We start from the raw sequence: 27,150 nt of genomic DNA, 5'->3' as shown, positions 1-27,150 counted from the left end.
CATCAGGTTCTTCTTTATTTCACTGTCTAAGTTTTTCTGCCTTGATCGTTCAGACTGGCCATGCTGGTAGTACAATACTGGTAGTTCCAGACATCTTCCAATTACAGACGATGGAGGCCTCTGTGCTCATTGAGCCTTCAATGCTGCAGAAATGTTTTAGTAATGTTCCCCAGATCTGTGCTTCAATACAATCCTGTCTCAGATGTCTACAGACAATTCTTTGGACTCCATGGGCTGGTTTGTGGTCTGACATTAACTGTTAAGTATTGCACCTTATATTGTTTTCCTAATCATGTCCAATCAACTGAATTTATCACAGGTGGACTCCAGTCAAGTTGTAGAAACATCTGACTGATGATCAGTCGAAACAAAATGCACCTGAGCTTATGTTTGAGTGTCATGGCAAAATTTTTTTTTACAAGAATATCAAGCAAACTTTAGGGTATTGTATGTAGAAAATCATTTAATTCGTTTTTGGAATAAGGCATGACAATCTGGACAATCTGCACTGTAAACATGAAAGCTGAAACCTAAAAACTATAACAACACTGAAGCACTATAACAAACAGTATGGCAGCTGGGTTATCTTACCTTAAACAGCTGAGATTTGGTCCTGCGAGGGGAAACAGTGAAGGGGATGTTCAACACGGATATATCACTCACAGGCTTGACTGTCACCCGCTCAGCCGGCGTGTGTGGCCTCCGTGCGGGGGACAGGGTTCGGCTGATACCAGGAGGAGGGCCTGGTGGAGGTATGTCTGCTGATGATGGTGGTACTGAGACACAGCGAGGAGAGCCCTCTGACCTAGGTGCTGAAGAGGAGGGAGGCACAGTAGATGGTGGGCGGGGGCCAAATGGATACTCTGGGGCCGGGGTGTAAAGCGGTGCGGTAGGGCTGCCGTGACGGTACTGGTGGCGCTGCTGCCACTCATACAGTTGCCAGACAGTGTTGGACGCCGGGCCCCCCTGATCTGGGGTCAGGCGAAAGTGACTCAGGCGGTCCTGGGCATACTTGTACTCGCCGAGTCGGCCAGGTGGGGGACTTTGGCGAGGAGTTTTTGGCAGGGTTTGGTAGGCGTCGATGGAGGTGTACTTGTGTTGCGTTGGTGGTGTGCGACGAGGGAGGGTGTTCTCTCTGGATGGGGCACTGTTAAGTAGAAACAGCAAGAAAACATTAGGCTACTTCTAAGGGCAAAAAGGCAACATTGACACATCATTAGCACTTAATTTGATATAAACTTATACTTTATTCGTCATTTGAAGGCACAGTGTGAGTTTTATCTCCTATGCAGATGCCAGACAACTATACATGCAGAAGTAAATGTTACTGGCACACTGCCTCCTTACACCTGAGCTGTATATCTGTAAAGTTTGGCCAATACTGTAAAAACCTTGGGGTGACTTTTAACAACCACTTCAGGTCAAACAAGCTTGTTGTTTTAGTTGTCCAGTCTTATTTTATGCAGATTAGGAGACGTAAGATCAGCTCGATTTCATCTAAAACAATTGTAAAGACGGTCATACATGGTTCTATCTCCTCTTTGTTAGATTATTGCAATTTATTCTACATGTTTAAGCTACAAAGACTACACCAACTTATAGCTGTTCCAAAATGCAGCCAGACTTCTTACTAAACCAAAAAAAGAGAACATGTCACTCCAGTTTTAGTTTCTCTTCATTTGTTACCCATTAATTTTAGAATTAAGGTTTTAATTATGAGAATTTAGTGTTGATTTTTACGGTTCGCTCTGGGCTCACACCAAAGTACATTTCAGATCTTCCGACACCATACGCTCCTGGTCATAGCCTTAAGCCCTTACCTAAAGCTCTGCTGCCCATCACACAACCTTGGCTGAGCACCAAGGGTAATCAGGCTTTTTCGATCAGGGCACCCACTCTTTGGAACAATCTGAGGAGACGGTTTCAAGGGGAGCTCACTATCGTCTTTTAAATCCCTCTTAAAGACATATTCTTCATAAGCAGGCTTTTTCTGTGCCTCCACTTTCACCTTCATAGCTGTTTTATCATCTTCTCCTAGTGATAATTTTTAATGTACTTTAATTTTTCATATCTGTTGCTAATTCACCTGTTTTTTTGTTTGTTTTTTAAATTGGTTTTATCTCTCACTTTCATCTCCTTGTGCTGCCAGCATTCTGATACCTTATAAAGTTTCACTTTTATCTGTTCTTAAATTTTTTATTTGTTGTTTGTTTCCCATCTTGTTCTGTGAAGCACTTTGTAACTTTGTTTGGAAAGAAAAAAAAAACATTTTTGTATATTGCAATGACCTACCCTTTGTACTCAGCCTTCTGTACTTTGACCCACTGCTCCACCTGGTCAAGGGTACTTCTCCTCTGAGCGTGCTTTTGTGTGTTATTAGCAGGTGGCTCTGGGGCCCTTTGATACGTCCCTGCTGCGATGCCGTTGGGTTCCAGTATGGGGCTGGGTGTGGAGACCAGGCCATTTCTTGTGCAAATGCTGGAGGGCAAAGTCGAAGCGGCTCGTGACGGAGCACGGGACGGCACCCTGGACACAGGCGCTGAAGCCGAAATGTGATCTGGCTGTGGTACGGCAGAGGGTGCGGGATTAGATGGGAGGGAAGTGTGCGTGTCCATTTCTAGGCCAGTGCTTCCTATGGGGGGATCCAACATGATGGTGGCAGGAGAGTCTTTGTGAAAGCTGCAACGCTCCTCTGCGTCACGGTGTATGGGCTCCAGGAGAACCTCATGAATCATCTGTCTTGTTGTCTCAGAATCGAAAGTCTTGGTCTTGTGGTGGCTTACATGGTTTGTCTGTGGGACAGCCTGCTGCGACAACTTATCAGCTGGTCTGTGGAGAGTGGAGATGGCAAAAATCAATGAATGATGTCATTTTACACTCTTATACCCTTAACAATGTAATTAACAATATCTGTAATTCGGATAGCAGTTTTGTTCCTCAGGCTTTTCGAAGGACTGCAGTGGCTCCTCCTCAATAACAACCAAGTCTGTTTCGTTTCATTTCACGGATACCCCGTACACGTTATAAGCCAGAGTTCTAGCATTTTAATCTTCTTTTCTGTTGTAGTGAACTCAATTTGTACTAGATGGTGACTACCACATGAAAGGGAAACTTTTCCTCAGCATCCTTAGCTTTATGAGCAGGCAAAGACCAAAGAAGTCACAAAGCAAACAGATGACACTCAAAGCCTGGTAACCATATCTCTATTTCAACCACATTAATGAAATCCCATGTAAACAAAGCACTCAGCCAGAAGAAATAGGCCAGTCTCCGGCACACCAAGTCATAGTTAGTTTAGTTTTAAAGAGGTGTTCAGACAAGCCCAGGTGATACTGTCCCCGTCAATGGCTCACATCTAAACATATCAGAATGAATTAGCACTACAGTGAGTGGTTTCTCCTCATTACTGTGGACTGTGCTAAATATAGTGTTGCTAGCTGTGCATTCCATCCATTTGCAATGAAAATAATTTTTTTGCATACTGCAGATGAAAGCCTTTAAAAAGTACTTTAAGCATGCAGTCACAGTACTTTTAGTTTAGCTTCTAAAAACACTGGAAATGGGTGAAAAAGAGGTTAAAGAAATTCCCATCTGGAAGCTGTCTTCAGCTACGTTTCCCTTCTGTTATTCACAAACAACTAGTGTAGTCTTGTGGGACTGCCCCCAAAGTAAAATACAAGATAATGAAAATAAAGAGGTGCCAGCAGCGGGTATCTGAGGTTGCTTGTGAATGATGGACTTATTTGATCTCTGCCCCTCGTAAACATATTAATAATTCATGAAGGAAGCTGCTGTTTGTTAAAAATAAAAAAAAAGCACCCACATCAGCAATCAGAATGTATTTTTTGAATGATACTAATATTACAAACAAATTCATCATATTTTGGAGAAGCAGGAGTGGAGCAGGACATTTTTTTAATTATTCTGTGAATCTTTAAGTATGATAAAAGACAACACAGTGCAAAAACAGCATGTCTCAAATTGCGAATGACAACATTCCTATTTAAACTATAGGACTGTATTCATCTGGGAAAAGAAAAAAAAATGAGATGAATAATGTTAATAATGACCTGATCATTGCATCGCTGTGGTTCTGCATCAGCGTGGCCTGGTTCATGGCCCTAAGCCAGGTGTTCATGTCTTCTTGGGTGTCGGCACTGAAGTAATAGGTTCGCATCCCAGTGTGCTCCGCCTGCGAGCCAATCACAGAGGTCTGCTTGTAAATGTACGAGCGCATACCAGTGTGGCTAGCCTGTAGGAAGAGAAAGGAGGCTGGGTCAAGTAGTGGTCAGAGGGGCACAGACATTACTTGAGAGACAGAGCGCCAGATGGGTTTCAAGTCCGAGAGACAGGGGGATATCATGCTGTCCAACAAGAGAAACAACATCAAGGGCAACATAAGCACTGACCAGTACAGAAAGAGCGAATGAAGGAAATCACACAGCAGAAATACAGAGACAATAACGCCAGCCAGTTACAACCCACAAAGGCACAACCTTCAAGCAATGAGAGGAAAGATACTGTGCTATGATGGAACACAAAAAAAACAAAAAGTTAGTGTCAGGGCAAAGATCCCTAACCCCAAATTTTCTTCATGAACCTGTCCCCATTTGAACCTTTTTTTTTCTTCCTACTTCCTTTTCCACAACAGTAAAAATACAACAGCTTTTATAAGGTGCTTGACAAGACAGGTCCATAAATCACAGTGTTCTGCAAAGAAAAAGCAGTTGTCTACTGAGTTATTATATTTAGCACTGACAAATTTAAAATGAATATATCTTTATATACCTTTAAAATTTAAAAGGATATTAGTTCACATTCACTTAATTATTAGATTAGATTAATGTAGCTTCAGTCTAAAGACCAAACAGTGAAGTCTGCAGCTGTTCAAATGTAGGTGAGCATTTAACAGCTAGAGAGTTTGATATTTCTCTCAAAAATTACACAGGACAGAAATAGAACCAAAGCTGAATGAATAATTGGACTCTTTAAAAAAAAAAGCAGCTAAAGCACAGCTGTAAGCATGAGTGCTGCTCCGTGCCTCAACCTACACTATAGTAACTCCAAACTTGGTGATATCTCAGCTTGCTCCACTTCCCCAAATAGCCCTAAAATCATTTAATGCATCTCTAAATAATTTGTCTGCAGATATCGCCTACATTTCCCCTTTACTGCGCCCTAGAAAACACATGCAGAATAGTTATGTTCAGCAGGTCTTTCTGTTTGTGTAGGAGGAGACAGCAGTAATACCAGCACTACCACAGTAAGTGCATAAAAGGGAGGATTTTTTTTTTTAGTCAAAGTAAAAATGATTTTTTTTTCTTTACTCAAAAATCAACATGTTCTTGGCTGCACTGCACTGAGGTCTACTGAGAATACCATCAGAATGGAAGTTAGCATCTCTGCCTCTCCTGCCAAATCCCAAAGTTTTGCTGAACTATGAAACCCAAGGAAAGACTAGAGATGCTTAAGCCAAGTACTGTTTGATAATTCATCTATAATACACACTCAGAGGATATTTTTGCTAAATAACTAAACATTATGTCACTGATACTGTAATTTGCCAGCAATCGTCAGCAATGGGATAATATAGCATCAAAGAAGCAGACCGGCCTTAAATTCAATGAACAGTGTATCAGTAAGGCAGTTTTTAATTAAAGAAGTCTAAGTGTTTAGTATGCTCAATAAAGATCTCCGTGTAAATGTGGGGTTATTAGAGCTCCTTTTAAGTGAGCTGCACTCCATTGAGCACAGCTCTATAAATGTCCTACTTTTCCCTTTCCTTCCTTTTTTCCTTCCTGCAGTGTTTCAGTAGTTGGGACTGGAAGACAAATGAGAGCACCCACTCAACAACAGATGCATTTTAATTTAAAGTAATTAGCCAGTCCTCCCTGTCCCAATCCACTGTCTGAATAATGAAGGCAGGATAGAGCAGTGTGTACGGTGTGTTGCTGTGGGATCCACAGAATTTCTCAGAGATTTTCTTACTCTGTTTATAATGTGATAAAATGAATGTAATTCTTGCATTCTTGTATTACAGCGTGACAGTCGGGAACACACAAAGCATCGCTCCCACGCTGGCTGTTTAATGTACACACTTAACACGCTCATGAATAAAACAGACTGTCAGTCCTGCTGTTATATCCCTGTTAATATAAACTCTAAATAAACCCTGGCAAACAGACGCACACATGCACACGCACAACATGTGAACTCACCTCCCCTCTGCACTGCAGCTTAAACAAGCTCATTTCGGCGGCTGCAGCGAAACACGACAAAAATAACTTGGAATATACAGTAATTCTAGTCACTATGCTAAAGTGTGGGCTTGACCCTGATGCTGCTACATATTTGAAGATCGGGGAGGTAACCGCATTCCTCACCTGATGCACACAGGAATCAATAACCTGGCAGCTAAGCAAACACTTTCATGAGCTTTAGGCAAATGGAAACAAGGGAGGGGTATGGATGGGCTACGCATTGAGGAAACCTTATTTGGACTGTATGGAGGTGAGAGGCTGATAATGCCCTCATCATGAAGGTTACAGATTATGGTTGCTGAGCTAATACATATTATCCTTTGACATATGGGATGATCAATTAAGTAAAACATGTGATAGATGATTTTGTGGGTGACTTTTTCTCATTGTGACAAGGCCTTAAAAAAAAAAAGTACTATTTTCCGCACTATAAGGCGCACTTAAAATCCTTTAATTAATCCTTTAAAAATCGACCGTGCACGTTATAATTCGGTGCGCCTTATGTATGAATTCTGGTTGTGCTTACTGACCTCGAACGGATTTTATGTTGTACACGGCACTCAAAAGTCTGTCAAAAATGCTTTAGTATGACTTTGGCAAGCTATGAAGCCGCACTGCTTGATGGATTGTCGGAGCAGTAAGGCTACCGTAGTCAGGAGCCTCGCGGAGTGATACGGTTTCAAATTCCGTTTCAGGTCCCAAAGTCAAACGAACACTGCGGCATCACTGAGAGTTAAAAACTGTCTAAATTCTTTCATCTTTAATAAAATGATCAGTGTTGCTGCTTTACCAGGTGTAACAATTAAGTTTAACATCCAGGTATCCATGAAAACAGGATTTATTAAATTTAACCGAGTTAGAAGTTAGCAGGAAGTTAGCGCACTAGTTTCCACCTAAACATGATATTGCATGTTCTGACTGAGAGATTTCTGAAAAGATTCAAACGTACAGCTCTGCTATCACTTCCAACATAAATGAAGACAGAAAACTAAACAGCAGTGATGTTTGTAGGGTTACTGAAGTTGGGCTAGCTGGTATATAATGATGTGATACGTGATCACTAGCGACACAGCTATGTTAGCATAACATAAACTGAAGCTGGAGGACGAACGCTAACTTTTTTCCACTCAATAAAAGTTAACGTGAGGGTTCCCGATGGTTAGGGACAAATGCAATCGCATGGCAGGATGCTGTAAATGGACCAAACTTCAGTCAGGAGAACAACTGAGATAATCCATCCACAATACGAGGTTAGTCATTAATATACTGCAACAACATGGGAATAGAGCAGCTGCCAGAGAATTCAACATTAATGAATCAATGGTACAGAAGTGGAGGAAGCAAGAAGAATGAGTTTAATAAAGTTTGATTTATCTGACTGTTTTGTTTCGCTTAATGCGCCTTATAATCTGGTGCGCCTTATGGTCCAAAAATACTATGATTTCCCCAGACTGGATCATCTAGGACAGCTATCCTGTCCTATCATAACAAGACTCAAAAGTCTCAAAAAGCTAAAATAAAAAAATAATATTATCCATTACTCTTTGAATGGTAATGTTTTTGTATGTCACTGACATTTGAGACCAAATAGTATATCAACGAATGGAAAAATAATCAGATTAACCAATAAAGAAACCCTATCTTATCTTTAGTAATCTCCTTGTAACTAGTACAAACATCTCAGACCATAGTGTAAAACAGTAAACTGTATAAAACAATATAAATGTGCTATATCCAAGCATTTGCATTCAGTACAGCTGATCTATATGTAAAGAAACAATTAAAAGATGCAGACTACAAAAAGAATCCTGCCACCCTTTCACCACAGGTCACATCATTGATTTAAAATGTGCCATCAAAAATTTTCATGTCTCTACTCATTAAAAAATAAAAAGCACACCAGATTGAAAATATTTTTCTTTTAAGGTCATTGTGTGTCTCTTCACAGCTTCTAGTGCTCCAACTATTTTTAGATTGCTCCTTGGAAGTGTGGCTGTGATCACTTGAACTCATGAATCCGAAATGGCTGCTAGATTTCCTCTATTCAACAAAAGGGGTGGAGAGGCTCATGGTGCCAACTATGGAGAGTAACTATATAGTGTATTGGTTCAGCCAAAAGGATTTTGCCTTTTCAGTATGACGGGACACTTGGTTTTATGAACCTTCATATTCCTCAGGGCATTACAGTAACTACACACGACTCAACAAAGAAGTGGTGGAAGGTGGGAGAAAAAAAAAAAAGAGCATGCTTCTCTTCACACTTCTACCCTGGCCTCTGGATCTTACCTTAGCAGGGCCTCAGGTCCGACTACATTTGATATTCTTGGCATAAAAGTAAAAGTCCCTTTAACACAGAAGTCAATGTTTTCTCTCTGCATAAGGTTCATGTCCAAGGTGAAACTGCAAATGTGTATCTGCAAGTGGTCTAAACAACACTTTAACAAAGTGATCCAAACTTAGCAGGAGTCCTGGAAGTGGCCCAGACAAATTTTAATCAAGCAATGTTTTTGCTTTTATCAAGCTTTTTATAACATTTCAAATTATGTTTGCTTGTTTTAAAGATGCCTTTGCACTTGTTTGCTGCGGTGTTTGGTTAAAAAAATATGTAGGTTTGCCATGATGTTACCCAGAAGAAAACCACAGATGTAAACTGTGAAGGGCTCAGCTGGCCTTTCACTGTCAGGACTGGAGATGTGTTAAGGCATTTCAGGGGCCAGGAAACAGTCAGGGAAACTACTTAACAACTATTCATCATAAATGTGAACTCTAGATATGTCCAAAGAACATGCTAAATATCTTGATGAAAGCAACACAGCATCCTCAGGAAGCAGCTGTCAAAACACGCCTGTTCACTCACCGTCAGCACTCTGACAGATGGCCTCTTACAGCTACAATGGGACAGGCTGCTTGATGAGAGAGAGGGGGCTGTGCTACTAGTCAGATGTTTAGCCACGTGCAGGAATGCAGAGAGCACAGATGCAGACCAGAGGTTTAGGCACACATTTGTATGGCAGTATGTTGGAGAAAGCAAATTCAGACTCTAACATAAACGACAGAAACTAAAAAGGTTTAATTTTGTGGATCCTCTGCGCACAACTTCTACCTGACCGTACACATTTAAAAGGAGAGAGAACTCCCGTCTCAAATCGCCAGGCTCAAATTTTTCCTCATTTATTGATACATCAGTACTGATGACAAATAATGACACAATGCAACACACATCCCCAGCAGTCTAAATTAACACTGGGAGTCTCTGGCTTTAACGGGAATGCTGAGTGGGTCATTCAGCACTGAGAGCATGACCGATACGCCTACACACCGAGTTCATACACAGCTCAGCCTCTTTTTCCTCTCTGTTGTTTGTGTCTGTGTGAGAGTTGGTTTCAGTTTAGGGTGTTTCTGGCAATTTGTTTCCTTCACTATGTTGTTCAATTGTGCTTTATTAATTTTAAAAAAAATTAAATTAATAAAGCACCATTTTCTCACTACTTGTTTCTGCTTCCAATTCACAGCCACCAATAGCTGCTATCACTTCCTTCCTCTCCATATCTTATCCATTCCTTTCCTCTCTTTATTATAGTTTCCAGTTTGAAACATTTCCTATCCCTTCCTGTTTTCTCTCTCCTTCAGCTTGAAAATATCACTTACCACTTGCACTAACATAGCTTAGTGCTAGCTTACAATAGTGCCTGCCCCATTCCTGTGGACAGCCCTCACAAAAAAACAAAAACAAACAAACCCCAAAAGCACGCACACATGCACCCTCTCTTTGTCTCTCTCTGGCACTATTTAGAGAGTCATTGTGCTCATAAAGATAAGCCTCAGCATCAGCCAGAGCACCACAAAGCTCCTGATAAGGCACATTCTGCAAAACTTGCTACAGCAGAAATTGAATCTACACAAAAAAAAAATCCAAATGAAAAAACAAGAACTTGTGGTGGCTCAGAAATGTCACTGTTTCTGCAAGCAGCATGCCAAATTATTACATTATTCTTTACTTTAAAGATTCCCTAAACAGCAGCTGTTTTAAAGAGAAGAGAGAAAAAAATGTAACGTTTAGGTGACTGAGGGGTTACATAAACTGCATCTAAAGCAAGAGATTTCTTGCAGCTTTTTAAAATGACTTTTTTCGCGCTTTCTCACTGGAACAGCAACTTGAGGTGACATGACTTCCAAATAAAGCTTTTCTCCTTGCCATCAAAAAAGATTGCATGCTGGTACAGTCGATGTAACAGATGGGGCAGAAAGCAAGAAGGGCGCAAAGATGAATGATAAGCTCAAAACCAGATAAGGCAAATACAAAGATTCACACTGCGATAAGAAGTAGGCGAAAGTGAAACAGGAAAAACAACAGAGGGGAATTTAAATAAGAGAACACTGATGGAAAAAAAATGAAAAAGACACAACAACTTCAGCCAAAAGAAGATGTTACTACCAAGGCATGCATCAGAAATCAAAAGAATATACAAGGTTGCTGTATATTCTGTCCAGTCTGAATCAAAAGGCCACACCAAAGGCAGACAACATGGATATATAAGGCTTACATCTGGCAAAGCGAGAGAACATGAGAGCATAGAGTACCTATTTATGGGAGGACTGTCACTGGATGGTGCGACACTCTCAGGGCGGGAGGGAAGTCCCAGTCAGGCAGCCAGCCAATGGGAACAAGAGAGGGAAGAGCATTCAGTGAATAGGGGAAGGAGGGGAAAGTAGGGTGGGAACTTGTCGTGGGAACCCGAAGGCACAATTTGTGCAGTCCCAATGGGTATACGTTGATTTAGTAGTCAGCACCGTAGTAGTTCAAAAACTGTAGTCCAAATCAAATACCCACCATTATCTAGCACAGGAAGGTAGCGGTCTTCTTTTTGCTTTAAAGTTGTTGTTTTGATGTTGTGATGCATGCAGTGTTTAATGAAGTGGGGCACTCTGCATATGACCGTACATACTGACAGTGGTGCTAAAGACCAACTTATTACCAGGTTGAGTATCAGTGCTTCGTTTTAACCTCATCAGCATCCAGAACAAGTTATGTGCATAGTTCAATGTTTTCAAAAGGGTGAATAACTGTATATACGCCAGAGTGACGTCACACTGTACCTGGGGTGCACTTCCACATCACTGCATCAAGGAACTATTGGAAATCATCACTAGAATATTATAAGCCGATTTAAGGTTGCTGAAAACATCATGAATAAATAAAAAAGCAAGAGAACTTCACGGCTTCCTTTAGGGTTTCCAGATCATGGTAAAAATATTTCATCTGTGAGCCAAACTGATAAGGGAGTTTTAAGACCAATATCAGGACAGATATTTGGTGTTTAAAAGGACGACATATAAGCCAATATTTTTGTTCATTATAGACAGTAGGTTGTAAGTAAGTAGTATCAAGTAATATTTTATTTCAAGGCAACCAGAAAATAATCCCGAGAAAGCATCAAACCACAAACTTAACACATTTTCATGTAAATCCATATTAGCTACCTATCTTAATCGTTTCTGGTGATTAAGAACCCTGCAATGTACTTTATATGCTTTTTGTTTTTGCTTCTTGGTTTTAAATATATTATCATTGATTATTATTTAACTATATAATTATTACTCTGTACCTTTCACTGTTTGAGAGGCAAAGTGTGAAATGGTTACGGTATCACTGATGTCAACAGACACACAAGAGCCTGTTTTATTAAAAATATTCACTTTGGCATCTAAAATCTAGGTTTGCTGAAATAACTGTTACGGGGAAGCAAATTATATGTTCCACAGAATCCTAAATTCTGATAATAAGGTCAGAATGAGCAACGGTGCATTACAATTAGCAAGTGTCCCTGAGAAACCGTTTTTTCACACCTTATGGCATGTCTAAAAAATTTAAATTGCAGAGAAACAAAATGACTAAATGGCTCCTGATATGTATTTTTAACATCTAACTTATGCACTGATTCAGTTTGTCAAGAAAATATTGTAAAGATGGAGAAAAAGTTACAGTAAAATGTGGTTTTACTGGGTTTATCCCCCCACTACAGCACCTGTTGGTTAAGGTGAGACAGGGTATGTTTGGATTCCTCTAAAACGACTGACTACAGTGAATGCCTTCGGATAAATAACAGGCGACTTGTTCTGCCCACTGCCTACTGGACGGGCAGTGGAGCACTTGGTCTTACATCTGTTTGGGCTCTTCTATCACAAGGACAAATGCAGAAAATCTTTCCTCAGTGTATTATATTTAGGTTTGGATCTACTGAACTCTTCTCTTGTTTCCATTTTCTGTTTTTATTGATTTCTTTTTGTGTAACCTTTTACATTTTGGGACTATTTTGTTTTGTGATATTGTATTTATTTTTATCAGGCTATGTTGTTTTTAATGTTTTTAAGCTGCAGTGCTATAGTAAATTCCAGTACAGTAAACTTTTGGGATAAAGTATCGTAAACATCTTTATTCATCTAGTCTGTCAGAGCTTTAGCATGTGCAATGCATATCATTATGAATCTATTCGTTAAATAAAAAATAAAACAAAAATGTTGATTCAAACTTTGCAGTCTTGTTTCCGAGTTCATCTCCATGCGCGCCTAACGCTGCTTCCAGAAATGCCATTTTTAGATTGTTCCTGGGGTGTCCTGCTCTGAACATCTGGGCTTGAAAATCTGCAATGTAGGCTCCTCTACTTTGTCAGAATGAAATTTAACTTCAACTTTATTTGGAGAAAGAGGGCACAGGTGCAGGGAGCCAAATCTGGCAAACGATGCAGGTGGTCAGCAAAGACTGTGTTGAAAAAGCCAAAAAACTCACATGGTTTTAGGCACTGCTGTGAAACAGCGCACAACAGTGTGTGGCATCATTTCAGCAGCAAACATCCTCCCTCGGTCTTTGCAGAGCTCGGCACTGACAGTCTGACCCTAGGGGATAAATTCATGGTGCGCAACCTCTTGAATGTGCGAGAAAGCAAAACGTCTGCGCTTATACACAGCCTCTGGGCTTGGACACTGTGGTGCTTTCCAGAGAAAACCTCCTGTTTGGTCTCCAACTCATTTCAACTGCAATGGTCCTTCATTTGAGCTGCATCTGTTTCATTCATTTGACAGAGAAAATTATGTTTGATCTCCACACAAGTTCAAGATCATCGTGTAAAAAAAGCCAAAATAAAACAAAAAAAACCTTCAGAGTATCTTCATACTGCAGCCAAACCGAAAGAGATGCAGATTTACTCAAAGAGGAAAGACGAAATCTGCCAAATTTAAATCATGCATGATTTATTTAATTTTATTTATTATTTATTAATTTTATTTTATTTATTTATTTATTTTTTGGGGGGGGGGGTAAATTACATTCAGTAGGATTCAATCCAGCTGTCAATTCAACTAGAAGGTGCTTAACTTCAGTCCAGTTTACAAATTATAAAATGGACCATTAGCCACCTCAATGACTATATTTCAATGCATAAAGGCTAAAAATATATCTCGCTAAAGAACAATTTATGGATCTTTTGCTAATCTCTGGTCACAGGAATGTGTCTTTAACAGACAAGAAAACATGTTCCTTCCCAGAATAAACCAAAAGTTCAATTAACCATGTTCACAAAAAGCAAATAAAAACCCTGTGCATATACTGTATCTTCTTGCAAATGTGCAGAAATCCCTCCTGCAGTATAGGACAGTGCGTGCTGTACAGTAATCCAGCCTCTTAATTTTACACATGTTGGGTTTAACTCAGAAACTTGTGCCTCGGGGAACAGAAAAGCTTCATGCCATTCCAGACATGCTTGTCTGTCTCAATAAAGACAGACAATCAGTGGTAATAGACATTACTACAACAGCTGGTAAGTGCTGCACAATGAAGCTGAGTGGTGGCTTCACTAGCAGGTTATTACTGTAGGAAGATAACAGTCTGTGAAATAGACAGAATTGTATTTCATTTTCATTTCATTTCAATTTGAGAAGGTCATGATTTAAAATCTAATAAACATTTTAACTGTACACAAATTTAAACTCTGACTTTCTGTTTTCAACCCAAAGACGTGTTACTGCTATGAAGTTTACAATCAGACAAAAAAAACAGTGTCTGCACACATAGATCACAAACATATGAATAAATATGTTTATAAAGTTATGTTGTATGTTTTCATACAGCAGGTGTTACACAGGCCTTCTGCAGTAAAGCAGTTTTTGTGTTGTTATTTCAAACTGCTCTCGGTGATGATATAGACCACTTCTTGGAAAGTGCTTTAAATAGCAGGGGTTGTTTTATCTCAAGTGGCTCCTGTGGGAATAAAACCCATTATCTATGTCTTCTAAAGCTGGAATACCTTATACATGATGCCTCTTTCAATTTGTGGCCATGTTTAACACTGTCACGGCAGAGCTGAAAAAATATTACAGTCTAATAAATTTATCTTCCCGACACACCTTAAATTTTAATGTTCAGATGGTTCTGGTGGTTTAATTGGCTAACAGGACATCAGTATATGAGAAACACCCAGAGGGAATCATTCCAAGTTTTGTTTTTAACCAAGAACCAAGAAAAAGTGCAACTATAAGACAGAAAAAAGATAAACATCAATCAAAATCGGATAAATACTCTGTATAACAAAAAGAGGCGTACCTTAAAGGCATACTTGCGGTTGATGTGATCCTCGAGTCCCACTGGTGAAATGACATAGCTGGGCAGAGGAATACTGCCCAGGACTGACTCCTCTCTGCTGTCTGGAGATAGAGCGAGAAAGAGAGAGAGAAGAACGAGAGAGGGGAGGTCAGCGGGGTGAGGGGGAAAAAAAACAGGCAAGAGATATAGAGGACAGGAAGGAGCGACAGAATAAATATCACTCATCAGCCCACTAATTTCCTCGCTGCCAGCCACCAGTATCACAACACTGACAAACACGAACTCGTATGACATCACTCATACCACAGTGTATGCCAAACAGTAAATGACCACTCTGGCATGCCAGTGTCACAGAGTTAAAGCTCCTCTGCTCCAGCTGGCAGCCGGCCGCCTGTCCTCAGCCCCGTCCAGTTTACACGTTGAGATCACAGTCAGCACATGCACATGCACACACACAGATCTGTCCTTTGTAAGAACCATCACTGATGCAATACGGTCTTCAACTTTTACCCTTCAAAGAAAAAAAAAGTCTCCAAAAACACTTCGCAGTGTTTTATAAACAAAAATTCATCACATATTTGTTTTCCACTGAATATTGTAATAGCATGCTAGAATGTGTATGGTAAGGACAGTGTCTCCATGTGCGACGATTACCACATCGTAAAATTTAGCAATAGCATGAAAATGTGTGCGTGTGCATGCAGCACCTGCGTATGTGGGCGGTTTGGCTGAGAGGTGATAAGACGGCGCTGTAGCTAAAGGAGTAATTGGTTAAAAATAATTCAAGGACCTTTGAAGGGGACATTCCCTAAATGGTGGGCAAGATAGTGGGGTCTTTTTTATCTGCTCTGCCACGTCTGTCTCACACACTTTGCGGGGTATGACATACAGTGTACAGCCCCTTGAGTCAAATTTGAGTTGCGATATTGGGCTTTAAAAATAAAACTGACTTGACTGAAAACAGACCACAGAAGACATATGAGGGGAAAAAAGAGGAAGAAACAAAGGGGCCTCGTTCATCAATGATCCCTGCACACAGTCACAGTCATTTGTGAAAACAGCGCGTACAAATATTATCTTGTGTGTGAGTGTGCATAAATTTCGAAGCTCTCAGCACCATGCGTGTGTAGATTGCTCCCATGAAGGACTACTTACAAAATGCAAACGCAGCTCACACAATAAAACTGCTGGAAACGCAAAAGCACAATACCAACTAAATAATCATCTCTAATCTGAGAACTTTATTGGAGAGCACATTTTTAGTGACAGCAAAGCCCTCCAGAGACTGATGTGCAATCACTAGATTCAGTTTGCTGCAGCCAGTCTTTCATCCCAAGTGCCATCAGCTTACTCCAATATTAAAGAAGGACAAAGGCCATGCAGGTGCAAACATAAGACTTACTGATTCTGGATTTTCTGCACTCTCAGATGGGTCTGAATAAAATTGTGCATTTCAGTCTAGTAAGAGTTGTTCATAGGTTGTTCCCACAAATACCACTATTTTCTTTTCTTTTCATGTAAGCAGCAACAAGTCTATTAAAGTAAAGTCGGCTTCCATAGATGGGTAAGGGTTAAAAATACTTAGAAGTTTTAATATTTTATTTTATTCTTATTATAATCTGAATTTCTAGAACTCAGCTTGGCATTTTCAAATTCTTGTTTTCCCATAACCATCGGATCAAAACCCAGAAAGAAAATGACAAAGAAAAGATGTGAGAATCATTTTCAGCAACTGCTAATTCATTTTTATATATGCATTTAATTGCGTAATGTTGTTTTAAGGAGTCAGTATTTTCATGCAAATATAATGTTGGTATTAAAAAAAACTTACTGTAAAAGCTCTGACATTTATCATCAAAACAAGAAAAGTCCTAATAAAAAACAAAGATAGCAAAGCCGTATTTGACTGTTTGGGTAGGGAAGGGAGGAGATAAGTCGTGTTGAAGAGAGAGATCAAGTGTGCTCATGTTGGGAGGAGAAACCTTTGAACTGAGCGAGAAGACAGAAAAAAGGGAAAAAACAAAAACAACAGAATTGATTTCACCCTCCTGTCGAGGTGAGCAGGCAGAGGAGCGTGTCCCAAATGTTTGGCTACAACCATGGAGATAAAAATGGTGTGGAGAGATAGATAGCGACAAGCAGGGAATGGTAGACCAATTGTGATGGTGTGTGTGATGTAGAGCATCGGTGTAAGCAGTGTGTACATGTTCATTGGTTGGAACCACATAACAGATACAGAGATTACTGCTCACCTAAAGTGAATTTCTGGCTGCTTTGTCAGCTGCAGTTTACCGAAAACTGTCATAGTCTACTTTGATCTTTGTCCTTTAACCTTTTGCATTGATTGTGGATCTTTCCATCCTCTCATAATAAACTCTCCTCACCGGAAGTGTATCATTTTATGCATTTAATTTTTCAATCAATACCATAGAGAAACATGCAGAGTGCACATTTTCTCGTCTGCATCAAGTTCTACAAAGTTTGGATGAGACACTGCGAGCTACTGAATCAAAGATAAGCTACTTCATGAAGGCTGCAGAGGCATGCCAGTTATGATGTGTGATTTCCTTTAATGATGTTTCAATTATTTTGTCTTAAAAGGAACTTTTGAGGATTAACAGATTATAACTTTTCATTTAAACTGCTTCTTCTTACACCCTGCTTGGGCTGGCTGTGTCCCAGTGTCAAAGTACATCGGGTTGGGATAGGATGGAATTTTTTGGCTTGCTCTTCTCCTTTCTTCATAAATGTCAGTTCTGGCATTATTATGCAAAACACATATTAATGTGAATAATAATTAAAAAAACAAATATAAAACAAAAAAAATTTGACTAGCAAGACGAACCTGTAGTTTATAGAGCTCTCTTGGCAAATAAAATATTATTGGCACAACAGGGCATTCAGATCTCACACTACTTTCACTTAACATTCCACAAAGACTTACCTTTGTAGTAAAACAGACAGAAATCAGCCAAGACAAACCATTTCCTCTTCCAAAGACGCATCCCAGAGCTGTCCTGAAAAAGAAAGAGAGGTAAAGAGTTTAAGTGAAGAATGCATAAATAATAAGATGAGAAGTACCACTAACTGGAGAAGATAACAAGCAAGACTAGAGAGCTCTTAAATAAGAAGAGAGAGGAGGTAATGAGAAAGGAAGGAAGAGCCTGAGAAATAAGGATGCAGAAAGGGGAAGTGAGGGACAGTAGTAAGGTGGGTACATGCAAAGGAAAAGAGAAAAGACAGAGGGGGAAGGGAGTGATCATTTGTCCTCATTCGCTGGCTCACTGAGTCTGCCATGAGTGCTTTACTGCCCATTTTGTCTTTTATGTCCTTTGGCTGAAAATAGGTCCATTTGAAGAGCTGAGCAGATACAGCAGTGGCTGAAGATGTATGATGCTACGACCATATAATACAAGCATGTGAGTGGATGAAAGGCATAAACTGCATTATGTCAGTCTGGCCATGATAGTGGACATCTGTGCATCAGTGTGTATAATTATTTATAGCAATGTGCTTATATTTATGTGCACCAAAATAGGATTCAAATTGTGTGCATTCATGCACCCCAGAGCATTTTAAAGGGTTTCTTTCTAATTAAAATATAATGTAATTGCAGTAAATAGATCGTGTGCACAGTTGCGAGTGTGCTACTGTCTGTGTGACTGTGTGGGCATGCCTCTTTGTGTGGTCATTAAAATATTGCTTCATAGTAACATCACTCACTGTTTGTCTTGTACGGAGGCCAAGAATCTCCCAGTGGGATGATGCCAACAACAGATATTTTAAGTATAACTTCAAATAAACAAGTAGTCTCTAGTAACAGGCTGTCTGTGATTAACAGCAGGTGTTCAGTATTGCCAAAGCAAAGGAAATAAATCAAGAAAAATATCAAACTGGGTTACTGAAGGAAATGTTAGAGAATCATGCTGGATTAAGGGATTGCTGACTAAAAGAAAGCACAGTACCAGTAGTCTCATAAATACTTTAAAAGTATACGACAATTATTTGCTCCATAACTACTATTATCAGGCTAATTGCAACTTTTTTCAGCATGACAGTATTTCATTAAATGTCTGCAGGCTGTTTAAAGCCATATGTTTCATATATTTATAGACGTAGAAGTTAAAAGCTATATATCCACAGCTGAATTTAGATTTCAAAGAAAAAAGAAAGACATTTTATATCAAACGTATTTGGTTACTTTAAAATAATAATTGCCAAATAAGTGAACAAAAGTATTATCTAATGTGCTAAACACATTTTTACACTATTATGTACACTTTTCACATTTATTTTCATTTTTAAATCTTAAACTATCACAAAGTTGTCCTATTCAGGCGTAAAAAAAGCAAATCAAGCAAACCCAGTTCAAACTTTATCAACATTAGTCTTGATGTGACTGTATGCAAGTTACAATTGGTGTTTCCGTTTGAGTGTCCCAACCTGTTTGTACAGCCATCCGCGGACCACCACAGGGACGTTGGGATTCCTCTTGATGGACTGCTCTCTCTTCCCAAAGCTGTGCACCTTGCCACTGGACCGGGAGCCCTGTAAAAGACAGAAAGAATATAGAGTGATTTTATGTGACATGCGTTAAGTTAACAGTTCATCTGTATATTTTAATACAACTTCTGGAGCCTTACTGCAGATTTTTCTCTGTGTAAAACCACTTGCTGAAGGCTGACAGCCTATTTTACAGGAAGCGATAACTGCAGCAAACAGGGGTGAGTCTAAAGGGGGCCATGACCACATTAATGTCAAGGCTTTTGTAATATTTTTTCAGAGTAAATGTGAAAAAAAAAATACAATATTGTGTTAATTAAATTAACATTTAAAAATATAAGAATAAAAGCTTTTTTCATAAGCCAATAAAAATGTTCACTGGCCATTAAACTCTGAGCCACTGACCTGAGGGTTGTTATTCTGGATACTGAATTATTATTAATATTAATCAATGTTTGCAACATAACAACATCTGTTTTCAGCAGCAGAAAAACTTGCTTCCTATTAATCTCAGAAAGCCTCCAAGATGACAGAGCAAACTTTTTTTTTTGACTTTGATCTTTGACTGTACTTAAATAATTTATTTCAATATGACATGTACATAAAAGGGTTTAGTTGGCTTTTTTTTTTGGCAGATGTTGTATGCAGTTAAACCTTAAAACACTCCAATTTCTGAAATGGAAACCAATGAGCCGTTCATTGTGAAAGACCTGTGTTTTTTTCTCTTTGGAATATGTATTATTTCTCATTAATAAGACAAAAGTATTTTTTGACTCGATTATATGATGGAATAAACAACAGGGAAGCGTATCTACTTAAATTCTGAACAGCTTGATTAGAGCCTGTCTGACTACATTAAGGATCGGAAAATAACCAGCTTCTCTACATAAGAGAAATGAGGCCAATTTTACATCAACTAGCAAACGCACTGTTCCACCTAAGCTCTCTGGGAATAGTGCATGCTGACCTCAAACCTAGAGACACAATGGTTATGGACCGCCATCAGTCTCCCATCAAAGGACTCAAAATTGCTGCTTTCAGTCAGAGATCTGGTAGCCACTGATAGCCAGCCCTCAGTTGAATGTCAGCCGCTAAGTGTCCCCCCTCTTTCCCTTGGGACGTATCTACTTTTCACTATAAACACGCCCCTTTCACCCAAATGCACAGTGTCACCATGAGATGGTGCTTTTTTCAAAAAAACTTTGACTTGTATAGTTAGCTATAGATGATTTTCTCTGTATTATTGTAGGGTCTTTGCCTTATAATATAAAACTCATTGAAGGCACCGTTTTGATTTGGCGCTATGAAAAAAATGAATTGAATTTCAAATTCTTTTGACAGCTTTCGTAAAGAAATAAAGAAATCATTTTTTTGCACACAAGCTTCCTCGTAGATCCCAAACCAGATGTGGAAGTTATTTTTGAGACTGATAGAACTTAATTTTTCATTTAGCCTATTGCTTGCTGGGTCTTATTTCTTCAGACCTCTGTTTAATCATTAGCATGTCCTTCAATTTTTCTTTTAAGTTACAACTTAATATTTTGATTTATTCTTTAGATTACGTTAAAATCTTATATTGTGCAAAAGTCTTGCGCGATCCATAATTTCTCTAGATTTTACATAATAGCGCCCAGACTTTCACCTAGCTTTTTTTTTTTTTTTAAGTGCTCTCTGGTTTTATGAAGGCGTTTCAAAGCTGCTCTTTGGACACAGACTACGTTTAGCGGCAGACAACTTGAGTAAGCAAGCTTGAATGTGATCATTAGCCATTACTGTTAATTTATTGGGAAAACGTAAATGGCGAGAATTACCAATAGTTTTAAGCACAGTGCCTGAGCTATGGAGTTCACTCCTACAGCAGCATTTCACTGACCTTATTAATCATTAGAAATATTCACAACAAAGTGCCACATCCCCAATTAGGGCACATTTAAATTTAAATTTTGCATTTTATATAAGAACATTAGCAGTGCAATGAAGTCAGCAAGAATGCAAGCATCAATTTCTGTCTGGCTTTTTTGGTGTGCACAACCTGTACCTTATTTGATGCAAACTCATATATATATATATATAGTGTAGCAAGCCTGTAAATGAATGCATCTCCACGCTGCTTTACCATTGCTACTGGTTTTCCTAAATGCCGCTTAGGGGCGTTACTACTCATGCTTGCATCATCCAGGCGTCCTAGACGGGGGATACCAATACGATCACCCATCATTCGGCAGTCGGTCAGGATTCAACCAGGGATCCATCATGGCCCTGTTGCTGATGAGGTGGCCATTTTAAGTGGCTGTATCTTAGCTGCTGCAGCTCATCGGTACCATTCATCTACTGTGCTAAATTAGCTTGGTTAATTACCTATATGACTGCACTAAAGGCACCTTGGCATATTTCTTCTCCTTAACACAACTGTGGTGAAAAAGGCAGCAAGCAAAAGCAGGACAGTTTACTGTGTTACAGTAGGTTATATTTGGAAATAGGCTGTCTGTGTCTCATCAGACCATTCAATCTTACTTATATCACTGAACAAACTTTCACCCACACTATGATTTTCTCTTTTCGGCTACCCTTCTTTTTCTGCCCTAGTTGTAATATAATTACAGCTATTATATGAGCACAGACAATTTTTCCACCAGATCTCTGTGACAGTCACTCTTGCTATGACATTTGTCTGACATTGACAAAGCCTCTTTAGACTGGCAGGCAGAAGGTTAGGCATGTGGGCTTGTAACCTGCAGGTCAATATTTCAACTGCCAGACACAGGAAAGTCTGACCTTTGAATCTGACTGACTACCATCAAAAAAAGTGAGGGAATGACTGCAAGAACACTGGGAGTATTAAAAGACTGTGTTGATGTGCATTATCTTTGTAAGGCTTAGGAAGAAAATCCAAAGATTCTTTTTCAAAATGACCAGAGTAAATTAAAGTTCCTTAAAACAAGGTAAAACCTCTGTATCCTCATTTACTTTAACCTCCTAAGACCTGAACTCTTCCATGGCATGCATTTTTAATTTCTCTTTGATATTTGGGCTGATTGGGACCCGATGAATGTAAAAACAAAGAATTACCAGATTTTTATTTTTTTTTACCTTATTTTTGTTTCTAAGACAAATCAGAGCCACATATGAGGATATTCATTTAACATTTTGATAGAACAGTAGCAGTATAATGTCCTCGTAAGTGGATATCAGGCCCTTGTAGAGCAAAATTGAGTATTTTGGACTAAATAACCCAAAATGTGATGTCCATATATGTGGACGCCAGGTCCTAGGAGGTTAAGATGACCTTGAATATCATAACTAACTTATGCAGCTGTAATATTGCATTTTGGGTTATAATACTGGAAGGTGCAATATTAACGTTTTTTTAAACCAAGGTTATTGCATAAATTCTTTTTAATTAATTTATGTAATATATTACTATTAACTGTCATTCTCATTCAGACCCAAGGAGATTTTATACCAGCTTCCACTGGGTGAAACCAGGGGCAGATTAATAAGATTTAGGTGGCCATGGGCAAAACTTTTGGACCCAGGTGACCTTCATGTTTCCACTGTGTGATTTTGTTTTTTTCTTGATTTTTGTTTTGTTTATTTACATATATTTAGTAAAGTTTTACTAACTGGAAGACATCAAGCATACCTGAAATAAACTGAAATAATATTTTGGATATATAATAATAGAGGTGCTGACTTAAGACATTTTAACTTTGGCTCAGCTGCTGCAGTGCAGGTAGTAATTACAGGACACTAGCACATTAAATTCTGCAGATTTGGGGTGCTGGAAGGTAGTGCAGTATTTAAAAGTGAAGGGAACACTGTTAAAACAGGAAAGGACTTTGACAGAAGACAGAAGATCATTATGTCAGATAACGGCAAGAAAAATGCCTTGAAAGCAGGTAAATTTTAATGTAAGGAATACCCTGACAGTAGAGCAGGGCGATATGACCAAAAATATTTATCACGATATATATTTGAAAATTTGCGATAACGATATAACCGACAATATAATTGATGCGAGACAAATTACAACTCCACAACATTACTAGCGCAAAAAGACAACCTTCCATTTATTTTCACTTAAACAAGAAGCTGGTTTTTATGTACATTAAAGCTTTATAAAAATGTAACAGTGCAAATGCAAATTCCTTGCTGAAAGTTTAACCAAAAGGCATTTCCAGTAGAAATGGGCTGACACATCCTGAGCATAACCATGTATAATATCCACTGAAGTTAAAAAGAGGTGCTTTGCAACATTAAACTGCAGTGTGCAGTACACATTTTTCGGACCATAAGGTGCACGGGATTATAAGGCACATTAAGCGAAACAAAGCAGTCAGATAAATCAAACTTTATTAAACTCATTCTTCTTGCTTCCTCCACTTCTGTACCATTGATTCATTAATGTTGAATTCTCTGGTAGCTGCTCTATTCCCATGTTGTTGTAGTATATTAATGACTAACCTCGTATTGTGGATGGATTATCTCAGTTGTTCTCCTGACTGAAGTTTGGTCCATTTGCAGCATCCTGCCATGCGATTGCATTTGTCCCTAACCATCGGGAACCCTCACGTTAACTTTTATTGAATGGAAAAAAGTTAGCGTTCATCCTCCAGCTTCACTGTTTATGTTATGCTAACATAGCTGTGTCGCTAGCGATCACGTAGCACATCATTATATACCAGCTAGCCCAACTTCAGTAACCCTACAAACGTCACTGCTGTTTAGTTTCCTGTCTTCATTTATGTTGGACGTGATAGCAGAGCTGTACGTTTGAATTTTTTCAGAAATCTCTCAGTCAGAACCTGGTATATCATGCTTAGGTAACTAGCGAAACTAGCGAGCTAACTTCCGCTAGCTTCCTGCTAACTTCTAACTCCGTTAAATGTAATAACTTTTGTTTTCATGGATGCCTGGAAGTTAAACTTTATAGTTACACCTGGTAAAGCAGCAATGCTGATGGTTTTATTAAAGATGAAAGAATTTAGACAGTTTTTAACTCTCAGTGATGCTGCAGTGTTGTTTGACCTGAAGTATACAGAGTTTAGGACCCAGATTACTCCCAGATTTAAGAGCATCTTAGTCCGACAAATATGACAATAACGACGGCCGCTTGCATGTTCTGCAAAAAAATGTGCTTTGTCGTGTATCTGACGGACAAACACCAAACCAGTTCCACATCACTGAAGTTGCACCATTTTTACAAACCAATTCTGTTTCATCTGTTTCACTCAACAATCGGCCATGTGCGTATGAAAACAAAGGCACTGCGCATGCGCGTTTTACTCCCATTCTATCGCGATATTTCATTTTCCTATCGTTGCCTAACATTATACCGGTATTACCGTGAACGGTATAATATGGCCCAGCCCTACCTGACGGGCCAGTTCTTAGACGTATTTAACATTTTGTTAGTAGGCTATTCAGTGCCATTTCAGCCCCCTGACCTATAATAAGTATAATAAATAATACAGTAATACTGGGTGCTGGAGTTTCTTTGGCTAAACAAACCTTTCTTACATTCTTGTTTGTGCCGGCCTGCTGGATAATATACTTGTGCACTGTGCAAATATTCAAGAAATCTCATTAGACCATCCTCTACTCTCAAATCCTCAGAAGAAGGCCTGTTCCCCCGGCACCACATATACACATACACATAAAGTAAGACATGTACACCCTGTCACCTCTCCTGCTGGCATAATAAAAGATTTGGCATGACGGCTGCATAAGCGTGTGAATGGACTGGTAGCAGCACTGGGAGGCATCAGTAGCTGGAAAACAAAAACAAATGCACTCAGTAATTAGTGAGAGGATTGGTTGACAGAGGATGACGCAGTCCTCTCACACTAGTCCCATATCTGTAAATATACTATGTGTGTATTTCAGAGATATTGCTTTCTCTGTTACGCGCGCGTGTGTGTGTGTGTGTGTGTACGATGCAGTGGTCTATTTTTAGGCCGAATGTAATTTTGTGGAACAGACTGTGGTCCCTGCTGCACAGTAGCACTCTGTCTTGTAGGTGTGTGACTGAGAGTCAAACCAGCTATTTGCTATTTTAATGGTACACAATCAGACAACCAAAATGCCAAGAGACGTCCCTCTGAGACCCGAGGGCTACCGGCTCCATTCCCTAGCCATATGAGAAATATCTGGGAGGGTAAGGTAATTAAACATGGGTTGTGATTCCTTCTCCCTTTAGAAAGATGCCTGAGCAATACCAGTACGATGAATCAAATCAGTGGTAAAGAATAACAAACAAGAGTCAAGCCGGGCTAACTTAACCCTTAGATGATCTTTAAAAAATTAATTAATTTTATGACCTGTAAACACTGTCCAAAATAAGCATCTCTATATAAGCCTGCAGTTCCTCTGTGTCCACATAAGCCACCGAGTGTTTCCCATGCATGTCTGTCATGGCCACAATTTGCTGGAGGATTTCATCCATCAGCAGCAGTGCATAGCTGGTGGCTCCGTTTGTGGGAGACCAAAATATGGAGATGGAGAAGTTCATCCTGTCACTGCTTCAACCATCTCCTCTCCAGTCTCACCTTCAGATGAGTCAGAGCTGGTCTGAGGCCTTCTCCATGTCAGCCTCCAAGTCCTCTGAGGAGGATGAGGCACCATCTTCACACTCATAGTGCACAATCATTTCAAGAGCCTCCAAAATGACTGCTCATACTTCTAACCATGGCTGCAGTGTAGCTGCATAAATTACTTAAGCAAGAACCAAAATGAAGTCCAATTTTGTTTTGATTCTTGCTACTGAGACACCTTTGACACGCACGCACGCACGCACGCACGCACGCACACACACACACACACACACACACACACACACACTTCAGCAGCTGAGTTGAGTTCCCTACTGAAAAGAGACACGTTGCAGAGAAGTTGTGAGCCATCTGACTTAAACTGCCTGCAATCTGTTGCCAATCTCTCTGTGTTTATAAATTAGGCAGCAATTAAAACATAATGAAAATACAAATTTTACCTTTGAGTCACATATTAGCTTGACAAACGCTATATAGTTCAGCTTCAGAGGACATAATGCGTTTCCTGCATCTCAATGTAATCATCAGGTCTGTTAGCTGCACTTCCATCACAGTAAGATATAAAAAGATTTTTTCTAATTTCAAGAATTTTCTTTATACCCAAATTAAAAATATACTCTTAAAATTGCACTTCAATCTGGAAAATACAGCTCTCTGTTCTAAGACCCTTCCACACAATGAGTGCTGTCATACGCCTATTCATCTAAAAATAAATCATCTTGACTTTTAGCTTCACATGGAATTTGAACAATGTCTCCCAGGTGATAGCCCTCTAAACTATCCTACATTAGTCAGCCATTTTGGTCGAAGCAGATCTGTGACTGCCAAACTTTCCTGTCAAACCTAAAGACCTAAAGATTACCTAAAGTAATTTACATCTATTTTACAATCAGGACAATCAGTGTTGCTAACACTACAGTCATGCCACCAATTACTTTGACTTTTTCCTTTTTTCTTGTTGTTTCCCCCTTAATGCAGGAACTCAAATATGTGTTTAGTCCGTAACAGAACAGCTCTTTACTCTGCAGCGTTCTCTGTTCTATTATGTGTTGGTTTTAATGCTCAAAGAAGCACCTGAAGAGCAGAGTTACTTTCAAAAGTGAGGCAGCGAATTAATGAGGCATATAAAGGCAAAACAATTCATAAGAGGATACTGGGAGCCAACAGAAATGTCTAAATGACACGGACTTTGATAAATCCCAAAGAAGTTAGTTGTGAACACAACATCACTAAATATGCA

General features: G+C 39.3%; 1 protein-coding gene across 8 annotated transcripts in view; it reads right to left on the bottom strand.

The window, feature by feature from the left end:
- LOC102214496 (pleckstrin homology domain-containing family A member 7-like) overlaps positions 1–27,150 on the bottom strand; it is a 143,403-nt gene that overhangs the window by 19,783 nt on the left and 96,470 nt on the right. For 6 of the 8 annotated variants that reach the window (XM_013910433.1, XM_013910435.1, XM_013910434.1 and 3 more), the window contains 6 exons: positions 19,300–19,404; positions 17,801–17,873; positions 14,857–14,957; positions 4,071–4,252; positions 2,293–2,829; positions 592–1,147 (listed from right to left, as the gene is read on the bottom strand). In XM_013910433.1, the coding sequence (XP_013765887.1) occupies positions 592–1,147; positions 2,293–2,829; positions 4,071–4,252; positions 14,857–14,957; positions 17,801–17,873; positions 19,300–19,404 (1,554 nt within the window). The remainder of the gene's footprint in view (positions 1–591; positions 1,148–2,292; positions 2,830–4,070; positions 4,253–14,856; positions 14,958–17,800; positions 17,874–19,299; positions 19,405–27,150) is intronic. The other 2 variants (XM_005731497.2, XM_005731503.2) reach the window with 1 other exon arrangement.

Source organism: Pundamilia nyererei, unplaced genomic scaffold (assembly GCF_000239375.1).
Source record: "Pundamilia nyererei isolate P.nyererei 1_Seehausen unplaced genomic scaffold, PunNye1.0 scaffold00043, whole genome shotgun sequence".
Classification (NCBI taxonomy): domain Eukaryota; kingdom Metazoa; phylum Chordata; class Actinopteri; order Cichliformes; family Cichlidae; genus Pundamilia; species Pundamilia nyererei.
This window is presented reverse-complemented; position numbering and strand designations above follow the sequence as displayed.